The sequence below is a fragment of the Hemicordylus capensis genome, chromosome 7, assembly GCF_027244095.1.
Source record: "Hemicordylus capensis ecotype Gifberg chromosome 7, rHemCap1.1.pri, whole genome shotgun sequence".
Taxonomy (NCBI): Eukaryota; Metazoa; Chordata; class Lepidosauria; order Squamata; family Cordylidae; genus Hemicordylus; species Hemicordylus capensis.
The window spans coordinates 15,098,127-15,111,124 of NC_069663.1; the positions used below are offsets into that span (position 1 = coordinate 15,098,127).

The window sequence follows — 12,998 nt, forward strand, 5'->3', positions numbered from 1 at the left end:
AGTCTTCCTGAGATGTTGTTCCATCTCTTCGCCCCTGGTCTTCACGCCATTGGTCTGGGCATGAGTCTCCTAACTGCCTCGCGTTGATCTTTAGCTGGCCATGCATCTTTAGGGACATAGGAAGCTGCTTTCTACCAAGTCAGCTTCGTGGCCCATCTAGCTCAGTATTGTCAACACTAGTGGTTCCCAACCTGGGTTCCTCCAGATGTTGCCGAACTACAACTCCCAGCATGCCCAGCCACAAATTGTAGCTGGCGGATGCTGGGAGATGTAGTTCCGCAACATTTGGAGGAACCCAGGTTGGAAACCACTAGACTGCACAGACTGGCAGTGGCTTCTCCAAGGTTTTCTGGCAGGAGTCTCTCCCAGCCCTACCTGGAGATGCTTCTATGGATTGAACCTGGGATCGTCTGCATGCAGGCATGCAAATGCTCTTCCACTTAGCTATGGCACCAGGGGTGTAGTTATAATTGAGCGGATGCACTCCTCTCCACCCCTCCCTATTTTCTTCATGATCTCCCTCACTCCGAGGGGCCGCCAGGGAGAGGGGTGAACATGGGCCCCCTCTCCCCTAGCTACGCCCCTGCATGGCATCATCCCCTCAGGGGAGTATCTTGCAGTACTCACACATGTAGTCTCCTGTTCGTATGCAACCAGGATGGACCCTGCTTAGTAGGGATGTGCACGAATTGATTTTTTCATTTTGATTTGTACCCAAATCAAATCACCCCCCAATATGTTTGGGGTCTGAATCTGCCCCCGAATCACAGCAGATTCTATTTGTACCCAAATTTTCTGAATCTGAACCTGAATCGATTTGGGGCAAAAGAGTGGGGTGGGTGGTAGTGCCCAATGGGTGGAAGCTACCACCCAAATTTCAAAGAAATTGGGCAAAGGGGTGATTTTAAAAGATTTTTTGAAGTTGGCGTGGCTTAAGCTTTTCCCCATAGGGAATAATGGGGATTTCAGCAGCCTTATAGCTCCACATGGGGGGCACCAGGGTGGCCCAGAGTGGGTTGTGGTGGGTGGTAGTGCCCAGTTGGTGCAAGGAAGCTACTATCTAGATTTCAAAGGAATTGGGCAAAGGGATGATTTTTAAAAGATTTTTGAAGTTGGCATGTCTTTGGGGAAGATTCAGGGTAGAAAAGGGATTTCAGGGGCAAAAGGGTAAGTCAGGTGGTAGTGCCCCAATGGGTGCCTGCTACCACCCAGATTTCAAAGAAATTGGTGAAAGGGATTCAACAGAAATTTAAAGAATTTCTGAAATTTGTGCGTCTCTAAGCTTTCCCCCCATAGGGAATAATGGGGAATTTCAGCAGCCCCATAATTCCATTAGGGTGGTTCATATAGGGTGCCAACCACCCCCAAAACGACAAGCCCAGGGGACACTGGGTTTTGTTATTTCTGAGGTGTTCTTCTGAGAGTAGATTCTCTGGTAGGAAATGAGAGTGGATTCAATGTCCAACATCCCTGCTGCTTAGCAAAGGGGAAAGTCATGCTTGCTACCACAAGACCAGCTCTTCGAAGTATCTGAGCCACAGGCCTGGAGAAAAACTGGCCAAGGCGACCGGGGGAGTGGAATATTAGCAGGTAATGAAATAATAAATAGGTTCTGAGAGCTGGCCGTTCTGTTCAGGGAATATTGGCCTGGGTTCATTCTGCTTGCTCAGAGCTTTCTTAATGTGCCTGTTCTTGTTAGCCCAGGGGGCCAGCATTAATTATTGCTGAAGTCCTGCCCTGCTTGTAATCTGTGGCTTTAATGGAACAATAGGTCAGCATATAACAAGCTGGGCTGGGCCAGTTAACATGCTGTACAAAATAAAATTAGTACCAAAAAAAAAAAAAAAAAAGAAGAAGAAGATTACAAACCCAAGTGGCTTTGGGGCTTGGCTGGAGAACAGAGAGACGGCGCAGTATAAAGGCGCCCCAAGGTCTCAGCCAAAGGAGGAGGTGTGGTGTTTGTGCCGAATTTTCATTCTCCAAAGTGGCACCGCATGATTGCTAAGCCCCAGCTGCTTGTGGGAAGAGGACTGGGACTCTCTTTAATGCAAGCATGAATTGGCCTCTTTGCTAAGCTGGGTCCACCCTGGTTTGCATTTGAATGGGAGACTACATGTGTGAATAATGTAAGATACCTCCTTTCGGGGATGGGACTGCTCGGAGAAGAGTACCTGCATGCTTGCATGCAGATGGTTCGAAGTTCCTTCCCTGGCTTCTCCAAGATAAGGATGAGAGAGACTCCTGTCTGCAACCTTGGAGAAGCCGCTGCCGGCTTGTGTGGACAATACTGAGCTAGATGGACCAATGCTCTGACTCAGTATAAGGCAGCTTCCCATGTTCCTAAATTCCACCTCCAGTTACCACTGGCACGTCTGTTGGCGACTCAGAACTGGAGTCTCTCTGTAGCTGCTCCTTGCCTGTGGAATGCACTCCCGGGAGATATCTGTAGTTTGGACTTCTTGTTGGCCTTCAAGAGAGCCCCAAAGACTTACTTGTTTGGCCTGGCCTTCCTAGGTTTTTAAATTGTTTTTAAGTATCTTAATTGGTTTTAAATGGTTCTGGACTGTTTTAAATTTGTTTTTATATCGTTTTAATCTTTTTGTTTTAAAAGGTGTTTCTTTTTGTATTTTACTTGTTGTGCACTGCCCAGAGCCTTTGGATGGAGCAGTATAAAAATGTAATAAAACAAACAAACGTTGGTCCTCCAGGTGTTTTTGTACTACAGCTCCCATCATCCCCAGCCACAATGGTCAATAGTCAGGAATGATGGGAGTTGTAGCCATAGGAACATAGGAAGCTGCCTTCTACCAAGTCGCACCACCGCCCATGCGCATATGTATGCACATTTGAGGGCTCAGCCCGGCACTTATGCACATGAATGGTGGGGGCATGGTGCATTGCAGAATGTCATTTTAACAGAATGTGGGGAGTATCACTGCCCCCACAAGAATTGGTGTCCTTGGTGACTACCTAGGTCTACCTTGTACAGGTCTGGTACAGGTCTTACCCTCTTGGGCAGCTGAGAACAAGTCTTTGCCTTCTTGTTTGTGTGTTTCATTCAAGGGCAAGCTTCACAAATGATGTAAAGCTCTTTGCAGATTGAAAGGGCTACCTCATTGATTGGTAGTGACCCCTTAAACTCATTTCACCAAAGCATGGTTGGAAAGCAACAACATTGCCTGCTCTTTGGCCTGCCTTCTGGGTTCAGTCCAACACTCTAGTTAAGGTTTGCCAGATTAGAGGAGATCTAATATTTTCTGACTGTTACAAGAGTATTCACAGAGCAGGGGGTGGAGAAAGGGGCAATCTATTGTGGTCTGTATGACTGACATGTTCTGGAAGAAGTGATGCCCCTCTAAAATATAGGCTCTCTGGCAGCCTTAACTGGAGCTATTAAAGACTCTGTATCCTGTTTAACAAGACCTTGGGGCTCTGGAACTCCCCGCCTACTAAATGATGGGCTGTCCTTTAGAGTCCTCTAAATGGAGCCCCTTGAAATAGTCCTTTGTCCATATTAACGTCATGGGCTTGTCATGGCTAAATGTGCACATTCCTATGACTGGTTAGTGAATTGACAAATTGGCACTATATATTTAATTAATTCATTTAAAATATTTCTATCCAGCCCCTTCAGTACAATACTGCTTGAGGTGGCTCAAAAGTAAAGCAGTAAAAGTAATATAAGATTTAACACAATTAAACAAATAAAACACAATGTAGACTAACAATTAAAATAAACCCAATTAAAATTAAAAACCCACCAGGCTGTAGTAAAGTGTGCCGTCATCAAGTTGATTCCAGCTCTTGGCGCCCACAGAGCCCTGTGGTTGTCTTTGGTAGAATACAGGAGAGGTTTACCATTGCCTCCTCCCGCGCAGTTTGAGATTATGCCTTTCAGCATCTTCCTAGATCACTGCTGCCCGATATAGGGGTTTCCCATAGTCTGGGACACATACCATTTGGGATTTGAACCGGCAATTTCTCTCCTTTCTTGCACCCACACACTGTGAAAAATCCTGGACATAAATACAATTTCACACTTGACGCTTGGTGCTCAAATCCGTTTGGCTGCCAAGAACTTTAAGGAGGCACAAATGAGGTGGGGAGAACAGTTGAAAACTGGCTCCAAATGTCAGGACTTCCTAATTCCTTCTCTTTGAGCTGCTGTTAGCCCAGTCCCAGGGCACTGCTGGAGCTGAGTCCTTCTCCACTTGGAGCTTCCTTTTGTTAGGACTCAATTTGCTAGCCTCCTATTAAAGACTATAGCCATGGGGAAGACCCTTCATTATTTCCGATGATGACGGATGGTCTGTGAAAAAATTAGCGAAGAGGCTGAAACAGCTTTGTCCTCCTTGGGGTCCCTGTTGCATCTTTGGTCCTTGCTTTGTTTTGTGTGTCCAGTATGATACGTCACGTCACATTTACCCTCCTGCTGTTTTTATGTTGCATTTAGACAAAAATATGGGTTAAAAATGGGTAAAATTACTCCCCGTCTGAAATGGAGGTGCTTAAAATGTGGTGCTGGCTGATATTCATAATAAGGAAATGTTGCATTTTGCAAACTCAGAATGTATGTATGTATGTATGTATGTATGTATGTATGTATGTATGTATTATATTTATATACTGCCTTTAATTAAAATAATACAAAAATACAAATCTATTTTAAAGGTTTTTTGTTTTTTTAAAATACACAATAAAACCAGGACACATGATATGGCAGTATTTAGTTTGTGCTCGAGTTAGTGGCACATGGGCCCTCATAATAAAAGTAAACAAACCGGATAAATGGTCAGAAATCTGAGATAACTTTCTTGAATTATTCTTAGAAAAAAACACCCTTTTGATTTACCCACATCTATTGGTGCAATGGTGTGTATTCCTTCTCTTCTTCCCTCCCTCCCATTCTGCTCCCCTGCTCCCTTTCTCTTTCCCTCTTTCTCTCCTTTCTTTTCTCACCTCCCCGCAGCCAGCACATTCTGCAAAGGCTGGCTAGGGTAGGGAAGGTCGGGCTCGGGGTGGGTGGGATGGGGAAAGATGTTTGTAAAATAGAAAACGTCAAAAAACACATTAAATGAGAGACAGAGAGATGATATGGCATGCTGGGGCACTGTGATCAATTCATCTGTACATAGCCCACAAGAAAACTGAAGAAATAGCACAGGACAGCCACAACATGGGTTCAAATGGGGGGTAGGGATACCACCAAAAACCTTTCTCCTCAATCTCTTGAAGGTTTCGGGGCTGGTCTCTGCACAGGTGCAAATCCCACTGTATTCATATTTCGTATTTGGGGGTAAGGAGGTTCTCTGTCTAGATATGTCCCCAAGTGTCCCTGGAAATCTCCCATCACCCATTTTGCTAAAGGGTAAACAGTTGTAGAGCAATACAGCCAGTTGGGGAGCAGACCCTCACCATGTTCAGTCCAAATATAGCTTTAGGTTTTTCCTCTTCAGGGTTGAATTGGTGGGGTGGGGTGAACCTGAAGCAAGACATTGATAGGACAGTGTCTGTGCTGTCATCAAGGCATTCCATGCAATCCACAAAGCAGTTTTGCAACAGATTCTTTAAATGTTTCCAGTGTTTTAGTGAAACAGATACATGTACATGTTCTATCACATGTGCAGCTTTTTAGGCAAGGTGTTTGTACCTCTCCGTTCTCTCCGTCATATGGCTTGACTTGCTGTCTGCTAGAGTTCCGATTGCATTCTGTGAGTTGGTGGAAATTTTGTCATTTATTTTGGGCGAGAAGCAGAAAATGAGTTTTTCCAAAATGCAGAATTTTGTAGCAGAGATCGTTGTGGGGTCAGAAAGAGGGTGGACACGTGGACAACTGGATTTGAATTTATATTGTACAAAGAGATGACTGACAACAGAGGATAAATTAGAGGAAACCAAATTTTAGTTGAACATTTAGGCTTATGACTTCATCAGCAACAGGTGAATTTTTAAAAAAAAGGTTAGCATGAGCATATACAGCTCACAAGGTGGCAGTTAAGAATACTGTGTTTGCAGAGCTCCAGGGTAGGTGACAGGAAAAGAGTGATGGACAGTTGGATGTAAGATGATATTATGTACTATCCTCCAAACTCAGTCCACGAGATGTAAAGATCTTGAGTCTCTAGATCCACAATTTTTTTTAATTTGTCCAGCATCTCTTATCTGGGCAAAGAGGCACCTTTGACCATGGTGATTCTCTTTATTGAGCAGGGGGAGAGTAACTGGCCCTATCCACCCCCAGCAAAGTACTGCCAGTGACTGTTGCTGGTGTCTGTCTTATGTTTCTTTTTAGAATGTGAGCCCTTTGGGGACAGGGAGCCATCTTATTTGTTTATTGTTTCTCTTTGTAAACTGCCCTGAGCCATTTTTGGAAGGGCGGTATAGAAATCGAATTAACAACAACAACAACAACAACATCAGTGTTGCTCAATATGAAAGATTTCCATATTGGTGAGACTATGGTTGTGTGAACTGAAATGTCTGGCCGCAGAGTGTTCCAATTTCTTTGTTAAGGTGCCAGATTTGTGGTTCCTGAGATGTGTCTGTGGATGTTTCCCCCACATATTGCGTGTGGCAGTCTGGATGTTTGCATTCTATAACATACACCACATTGGTGGAAGCAGAGATGGTGTTATGACTGATGTCATAGATTCTCTTGGGAAAATTATTTTCTAATAGTATTAGTACTATTAGTACTAATAGTACTATTAGTACTATTAAAGTTGATGGTATCCCTTGGAAAAGCGCAAGTAATGCCACGGCTGGATTGACGGCGATGTGACCCTGGGCTGTTTATTGTTGATTTGGTGGTCTGTTCTCACCAGTACAGATGGATGAATAGAAAGACAGATAGATACAGGGGCATAGCTATAATAGAACAGATGGGAATGAGCTCCGGGGAGCTTGTGCAGGCCCTCCAGTCCTCTGGCCACACCCCTTTGCACGCCCCAGCAGGACCGTGGGGACAGTGGCGAACGCAGGCCCCAGTTCACCTGGCTGTGCCACTGGAGAGATAACAAATATAATATGCAATTAGAAAACATCTTATATCCCAGTGGTACAAATCTTTGTTAGAGTTTCATTGGAAGGAAGAGCCAGTTAAAAAGTCTGTGATAAAGTGGAGACGGGAGCCTGATTCAGACATTATGCTGTGCGAGTGTACAAGTGTCTGTACACTCGTACATGTGTTTGTGTAAATGGCTCTACCTGTGTTCATTTTAAAAGCGAACCTGGATACAGACCCTTCAAATGCAGGGTTCAGATAGGAAGTATACCTCTGTACCTGCATTCAGCATAATATGTGAATGACTGTAGATTCATCTGTACCTGTGCAAGGAACCCTGGTTGGGGGAATCAGGATTTGGAACCACTGGCCTAGGATCTAGGGAAATCCGTAACTTTTTTTTAAGGATGAGAACACACTTGGACGATTGGTAATAATTTTTTGTTATAGCGTAATTGGCAAGAGAACTATTTTGAGAATATGACTGGGGTCCTTTCCACACTAGGTGCTTTTAGCACTGCTCAGTTAGTGCTCTTCCTCAATAAGCTGGAAATGAAGTTGCATCTGTGGATTGTGTCCATTGTGGAGGGCTCTCTGGCTAGTGTCCACGTGTTCATTATCTGCTCGGGTTTGTTTCCTGCCTCTCTGTTTCAGGGCAGAGAGACTCTCTTGCTCATGCTGACGTTTCTCTTTGCTTGTCTTCCGTAGCTGGCTGTACCTTTGAGGAAGATGGGGACTTAAACCAGTGTGAATATAGCCAAGGGGTCGAGGATGACTTTGAATGGGAGCTGATCCGGAGCTACGTCATGCCACATCTGACTTCTGATCTTCCTCATGGTGAGTTTGCACAGTAAGGAGCCTTGTGGCATCTTGAAGACTGGCAGATGTATTATTGCCACATAATACATCTTGTATTATGTTTTAATATTAGGTTGCCACATGCCCAGCATGGACCTGGACATTCCAAGAATTGGACTCTTATCCAGGCTGTAGGGAATGTATCATCCTGGATATGAAAAATCCAGGGCTTTGAGCAGGAAGATTACTTAAATGAATTTTATCCATTTTCCTGGTGCTTCTCTCCAGGCATTGTAGCTACTTGGTGTCAGTGTTTAAAAGCCCCATATTCTTCCCTTTTCTCTGGCACCAGTACTGCTGACTGGCTAGGCTGGCTCTCTATGGCTCAGTAGGGATGTGCACAAATGTTTTGGTAGGCGGGGCGGGGAGCCAGGTGCCTTTAAGCAGGAGTAAAGCAGGTCCTTATCTGCTCAGCTGCCGCCCCGCCGGTTTTTCGGGCATGCTGTGCCACTCAGAAGTTTGCACGTGGCCGCGGGGCATCACCCAGCAGCCTGCAGGATGCACATGGCTAGCATGCACATGCATTTATTTTATTTGTTTTATTTTATTTCTATACCGCCCTTCCAAAAATGGCTCAGGGTGCGTTACACAGAGAAATAATAAATAAATAAGATAAGATGGATCCCTGTCCCCAAAGGGCTCACAGTCTAAAAATAAACACAAGACAGACACCAGCAACAGTCACTGGAGGTCCTGTGCTGGGGGTGGAGAGGGCCAGTTACTCTCCCCCTGCTCGATAAAGAGAATCACCATGTTAAAAGGTGCCTCTTTGCCACGTTGGCAGGGGTAACATGCTAAGTGCAGCCCCACAGCCATTCATGGACCTCTGAGTGGCACAGCATCACTCTGCACCCAGAAAGCGACGGGGCGGCAGAGGAGCAGGTAAGGACCTGCTTCACTCATGCTTAAAGGTCCTGCTTCCTGCCCTGCCAAAATGGTTCAGTGTGTCCCTACTGGACATGTTGAATTGATTCATACACATCCCCATGGCTGAGTACAAACCCCTTCTTCTCCTTTCTGCATCATTTCTAGAGTTAGTGAGAGTGGTAGTGGGCTTCGGGATTGAGCTGTGAAGTATATCAGTCAGTCATTTTATTGCAGTCCATAGACCAGGGCTGCTCAACTTCGGCCCTCCTGCAGATGTTGGCCTACAACTCCCATAATCCCTGGCTATTGGCCACTGTGGCTGGGGATTGTGGGAGTTATAGTCCAAAACCATCTGGGGGGCCTAAGTTGAGCAGGCCTGCAATAGACCAAAACAACAACAACCAAGGCCAGACTTGGTTCCAGCACCAGACATGGCCGTAAGACACCAAACAATATAATTTGTGTTTTCCAGATATCAGAAAACCCAAGGTAACCCCACTCCATGGCCACACAACCATCCTTATGTCAGATGTCAGTTTACAAGTTGCTTCCCTGTTCTAATGACAATTGACAAGAATTTAGCCACTGCTCAGGTCACCCTTGGGATTGTATCTATGAATAGATATTTAACATAACATTGATTGGATCTATCTGGCAGTGCAGTCAGTATAGGCATAAGAAGTTGTTGTTGGGCTCCAGAATAGAAACTGCAGGATAACAAACTTGCTCTACTGGCTCTGCATCCTGACCATGATATGGACAAACCTTCAAAGGCAGGAGTATCTGTGGAACATAGAAACATAGGCAGCTGCCTTCTACCAAGTCAGACCATTGGTCCATCTAGCTCAGCATTGTCTGCACAGACTGGCAGCGGCTTCTCCAAGGTTACAGGCTGGAGTCTCAGCCCTATCTTGGAGATGCCAGAGAGAGAACTTGGAACCTTCTGCTCTTCCCAGAGCGGCTCCATCCCCTAAGGGAGATATCCCCTAAGAGGATATCTCCCCTACTCACACATGTACTCTCCCATTCATATGCAACCAGGGTGGACCCTGCTTAGCAAAGGAGACAATTCCTGCTTGCTACCACAAGACCAGCACTCCTCCCATCCCCACATACTGCTCCCAAACCTAAATGAGCTCCTAACCCTCTCCTCGTCAAAAATACACTATAGGGGGAAATGTATGAAACAGCTGCCAAACTCCACTGTTGAGTATTCTTTCTAATCCCCAGTTTTTATAATAAATGTCTGGTTTTAAAATGTACACCTCCACTTATGTTTTGAGGGTGGTGTCCGGAAATTCGACGATTGTGGCAACCCTATGTGGCACAAGCTTTTGTGGGCCAGAGACTGTTTCTTCAGCTGCATTAACTGGTCACCTAAGTGGGTTGGGGTAGAGAAATCCTTAAGAGAAGAAGCCAAACCAAAACAAATTGGGGTGTGATTACCAAGTGGAGGCAGAAAATCAAGCAATGTAAGAGAGAGTGGTAGGTATCTCACAGTACTATGGACATGTTCATCCTCAAACAGAGAGAGGAGTCATGCATTATTTTCCCATCTTATCCATCATACCTACTAAGGAATTGTAGGGGCTGTTCACAAGAAGCCCGACCCAGTCTTGCTCAGCCCTACCCTAGGATTACCCTACCCTAGCCCTACCTAGGGCTGCTCATGTGGAGCACTGGGATTGGGCCCAATTCTGGTGCTGCCCTGCTAGGTAGCCCGAATTTCCCTCTCGGGCCTTTATTGAGGTAGAAAGGCACGAGCGTGACCTTCTACCCCAATGCCCGGCCGTATGCTCGCTTGGGCTGCCCACAGCTCAAGCATGCACAAGCTGGGCAGTTTGAGCGCCCAGCAGTATGGGGAATCACCCAATGCACCGTGCTTCTGGCCCAGTGCATTGTGGGATGCTGGAGGACTTCCTCTTCGGGCTCCTGGCTGTGCCGCTGCAGCGAGCGACAGGGACTAATGGACAGGGTTGATCGTGTTGGGGAGGCAGGCAGGAGCCTGCCTACCTGCCTCCACACCAGCCTTCTCCATTTCAGTGGTGAGAAGGACTCTGTAGAATCTCATGGTCCGAACAGCTCAGTGAATGCTCATGGTCTTCTGTTAAGTCAGGGCTGCTCAACTTCAGCCCTCCTGCAGATGTTGGCCTACAACTCCCATAATCCTTGGCTATTGGCCACTGTGGCTGGGGATTATGGAAGTTGTAGTCCAAAAACAACTGGAGGGCCTCAGTTGAGCAGGCCTGTGTTAAGTTCATGTTGTGATTTTTTCCTGCATTATCAATGAGATGCAATACATCCTGGCTAAAAAGAACTGGGTTTCAGTACAATTCTCAATCTCTCTCTCTCTGTCTCTCTGTCTCTCTGTCTCTCTGTCTCTGTCTCTCTCTGTCTCTCTCTGTCTCTCTCTCTCTCTCTCTCTCTCTCTCATGCACACACACGATAAGCATCTGGGAAAATTTGCTAATGAATGAAAGTTTGCAAATGACGTAAAGATGGAGGAGATAGGCGGTGAATAACGAACAGGACTTGGCAGTCATGCACGGAGCTCTCTGGAGTGCTCAATAAGCTCAGCCTGTTCCAGCAATACATGCATTAAGAAAACCCAAATGCCAAGGTCATACATCTAGGGATGGACATTTCCTGGGGGATTGTATCTTAAAAAGCAGAGACTCTCAGGAAGGGACTTAATGGTCATTGGAATGTGGCCTTTACTTTGTTCTTTTTCATCCCGCCAGGCAACCTTTCTCCCTAGTTAGCAATTAGTCTCTACATGGAACACATTCCTCTTCCACCCCAGAAGGGTGGACATGTTTTTACAACAGCCTTCGTCATTTTCTGCCTCCTTGACTCTCCCTTAGCAGGTGTCAGGCAGCCAGGATCCGGGGAGGAGCGGGCTGTCAAGTCAGGTGGGCCAGAAGTGGATCAAGCACAGGCAGGAGGTGTATTCCAGGGCAGCAGGCCAGAAGCCAGTCGTGTATCCACTGAATGTGGTGTGGTGTGGTGTGGTGGGGAATGCTCCAGGGGGCCACCAGCCAGCCTCTCCCACTCCCCTCTGTGCTGGGCACTCAGACCCGGCACCAGCCTCTCTAGGATGCCACTGAGCTGGGGAGGAGCTGCCCTGATCCCATGGAGAACAGGCAGCCCCTCTAAGGCAGGTCCGTTCTCGCTGTCATGGGGCAGCATGTCGGCTTGGTGATGTCACCAGGCCATGTGACGTCGGTGCGGCTGGCACAGAGCTGGTGCCACAGATAGGAGCTGCCTGGTAAAGGGAGAGTGATGGCAGTGGTAGGTGGACAGACAGGTGGTTGAGTAGCAGTGGGGGACCGCGAAGGTGGGTGGGGGTCAGTGTTCCCTCTAATTTTATAATCAGTGAGCGGGAATAGTTTTGTTCTGGGTAGCAGTATCAAGGCAGTGTGCGCACATCTCTCTCTTCCTTTCTTGCGCGCGCACACACATGCACACACACACACACACGAAATAAATAATGCACAAATTTATTTCACCTCCCCCCCCCACCCCCAGGCATTGCTGCACCTGAAACCATATTATTTTCCCCCATTCCCACCAAAACCCGGCTGTCGTACGATTTATTGCATAGCGTCCTCAAACGGGAAGCCATCCTCACTCTTTGAATGGAATATTTATTTATTTCTCATCTTTTTATACCGCCGGATATGTACATCTCTTCTAGATGAAACTAATATCTAGTTTCATCTTCAGCATCAAAAAGACAATATCAGAATCTTAGTGGTTATTTTAATCGAAAAAGAGCCCCCCCCCCCCCCCCGCCGCAAAAAAGGCTGAAGCCGCAGCACCACTTCTTCTGAAGTAAAATATAGATTATTTCCCACTTGTTTAATATAAGTTTATGTTTGAAATAGGGATTGATCCATGCTAGTAATTTAGAGAATGTAATAAGATGGTGGCAGTTACTATGAATTAATAAGTGGCAAAGAGCTGAATCCTGTTATGCATGTGGTGCCAGCGGGGAGGAGAAATGCACTGCTGCACATGGGCAATGGTAATCCAGCAATGAGGGGAAATCCTCAGAGACACGTTCCTCTTTCTCCTTCAGATATTCCAGGTGATTTTTCTGGCACTCGCTCTAACAAAGTTCTGGGGCTAATAATTCTTAGCTCAAATGAAGTCCCGGCAGCCTGATGAAGGAAAGGGACAGTTAAGAATAATGCATTCTACTCTGCACAGGTCCAGAGGCATTTAGAATGATGACTGTTGCTTACCCCACCTTTCCTCCAAGGAAAGC

At 46.2% G+C, this 12,998-nt stretch overlaps 1 protein-coding gene across 12 annotated transcripts in view; it reads left to right on the forward strand.

The window, feature by feature from the left end:
* PTPRU (protein tyrosine phosphatase receptor type U) overlaps positions 1-12,998 on the forward strand; it is a 462,898-nt gene that overhangs the window by 172,481 nt on the left and 277,419 nt on the right. For all 12 annotated transcript variants that reach the window (XM_053267787.1, XM_053267777.1, XM_053267779.1 and 9 more), the window contains one exon: positions 7,712-7,840. In XM_053267787.1, the coding sequence (XP_053123762.1) occupies positions 7,810-7,840 (31 nt within the window). In that variant the 5' untranslated portion in view covers positions 7,712-7,809. The remainder of the gene's footprint in view (positions 1-7,711; positions 7,841-12,998) is intronic.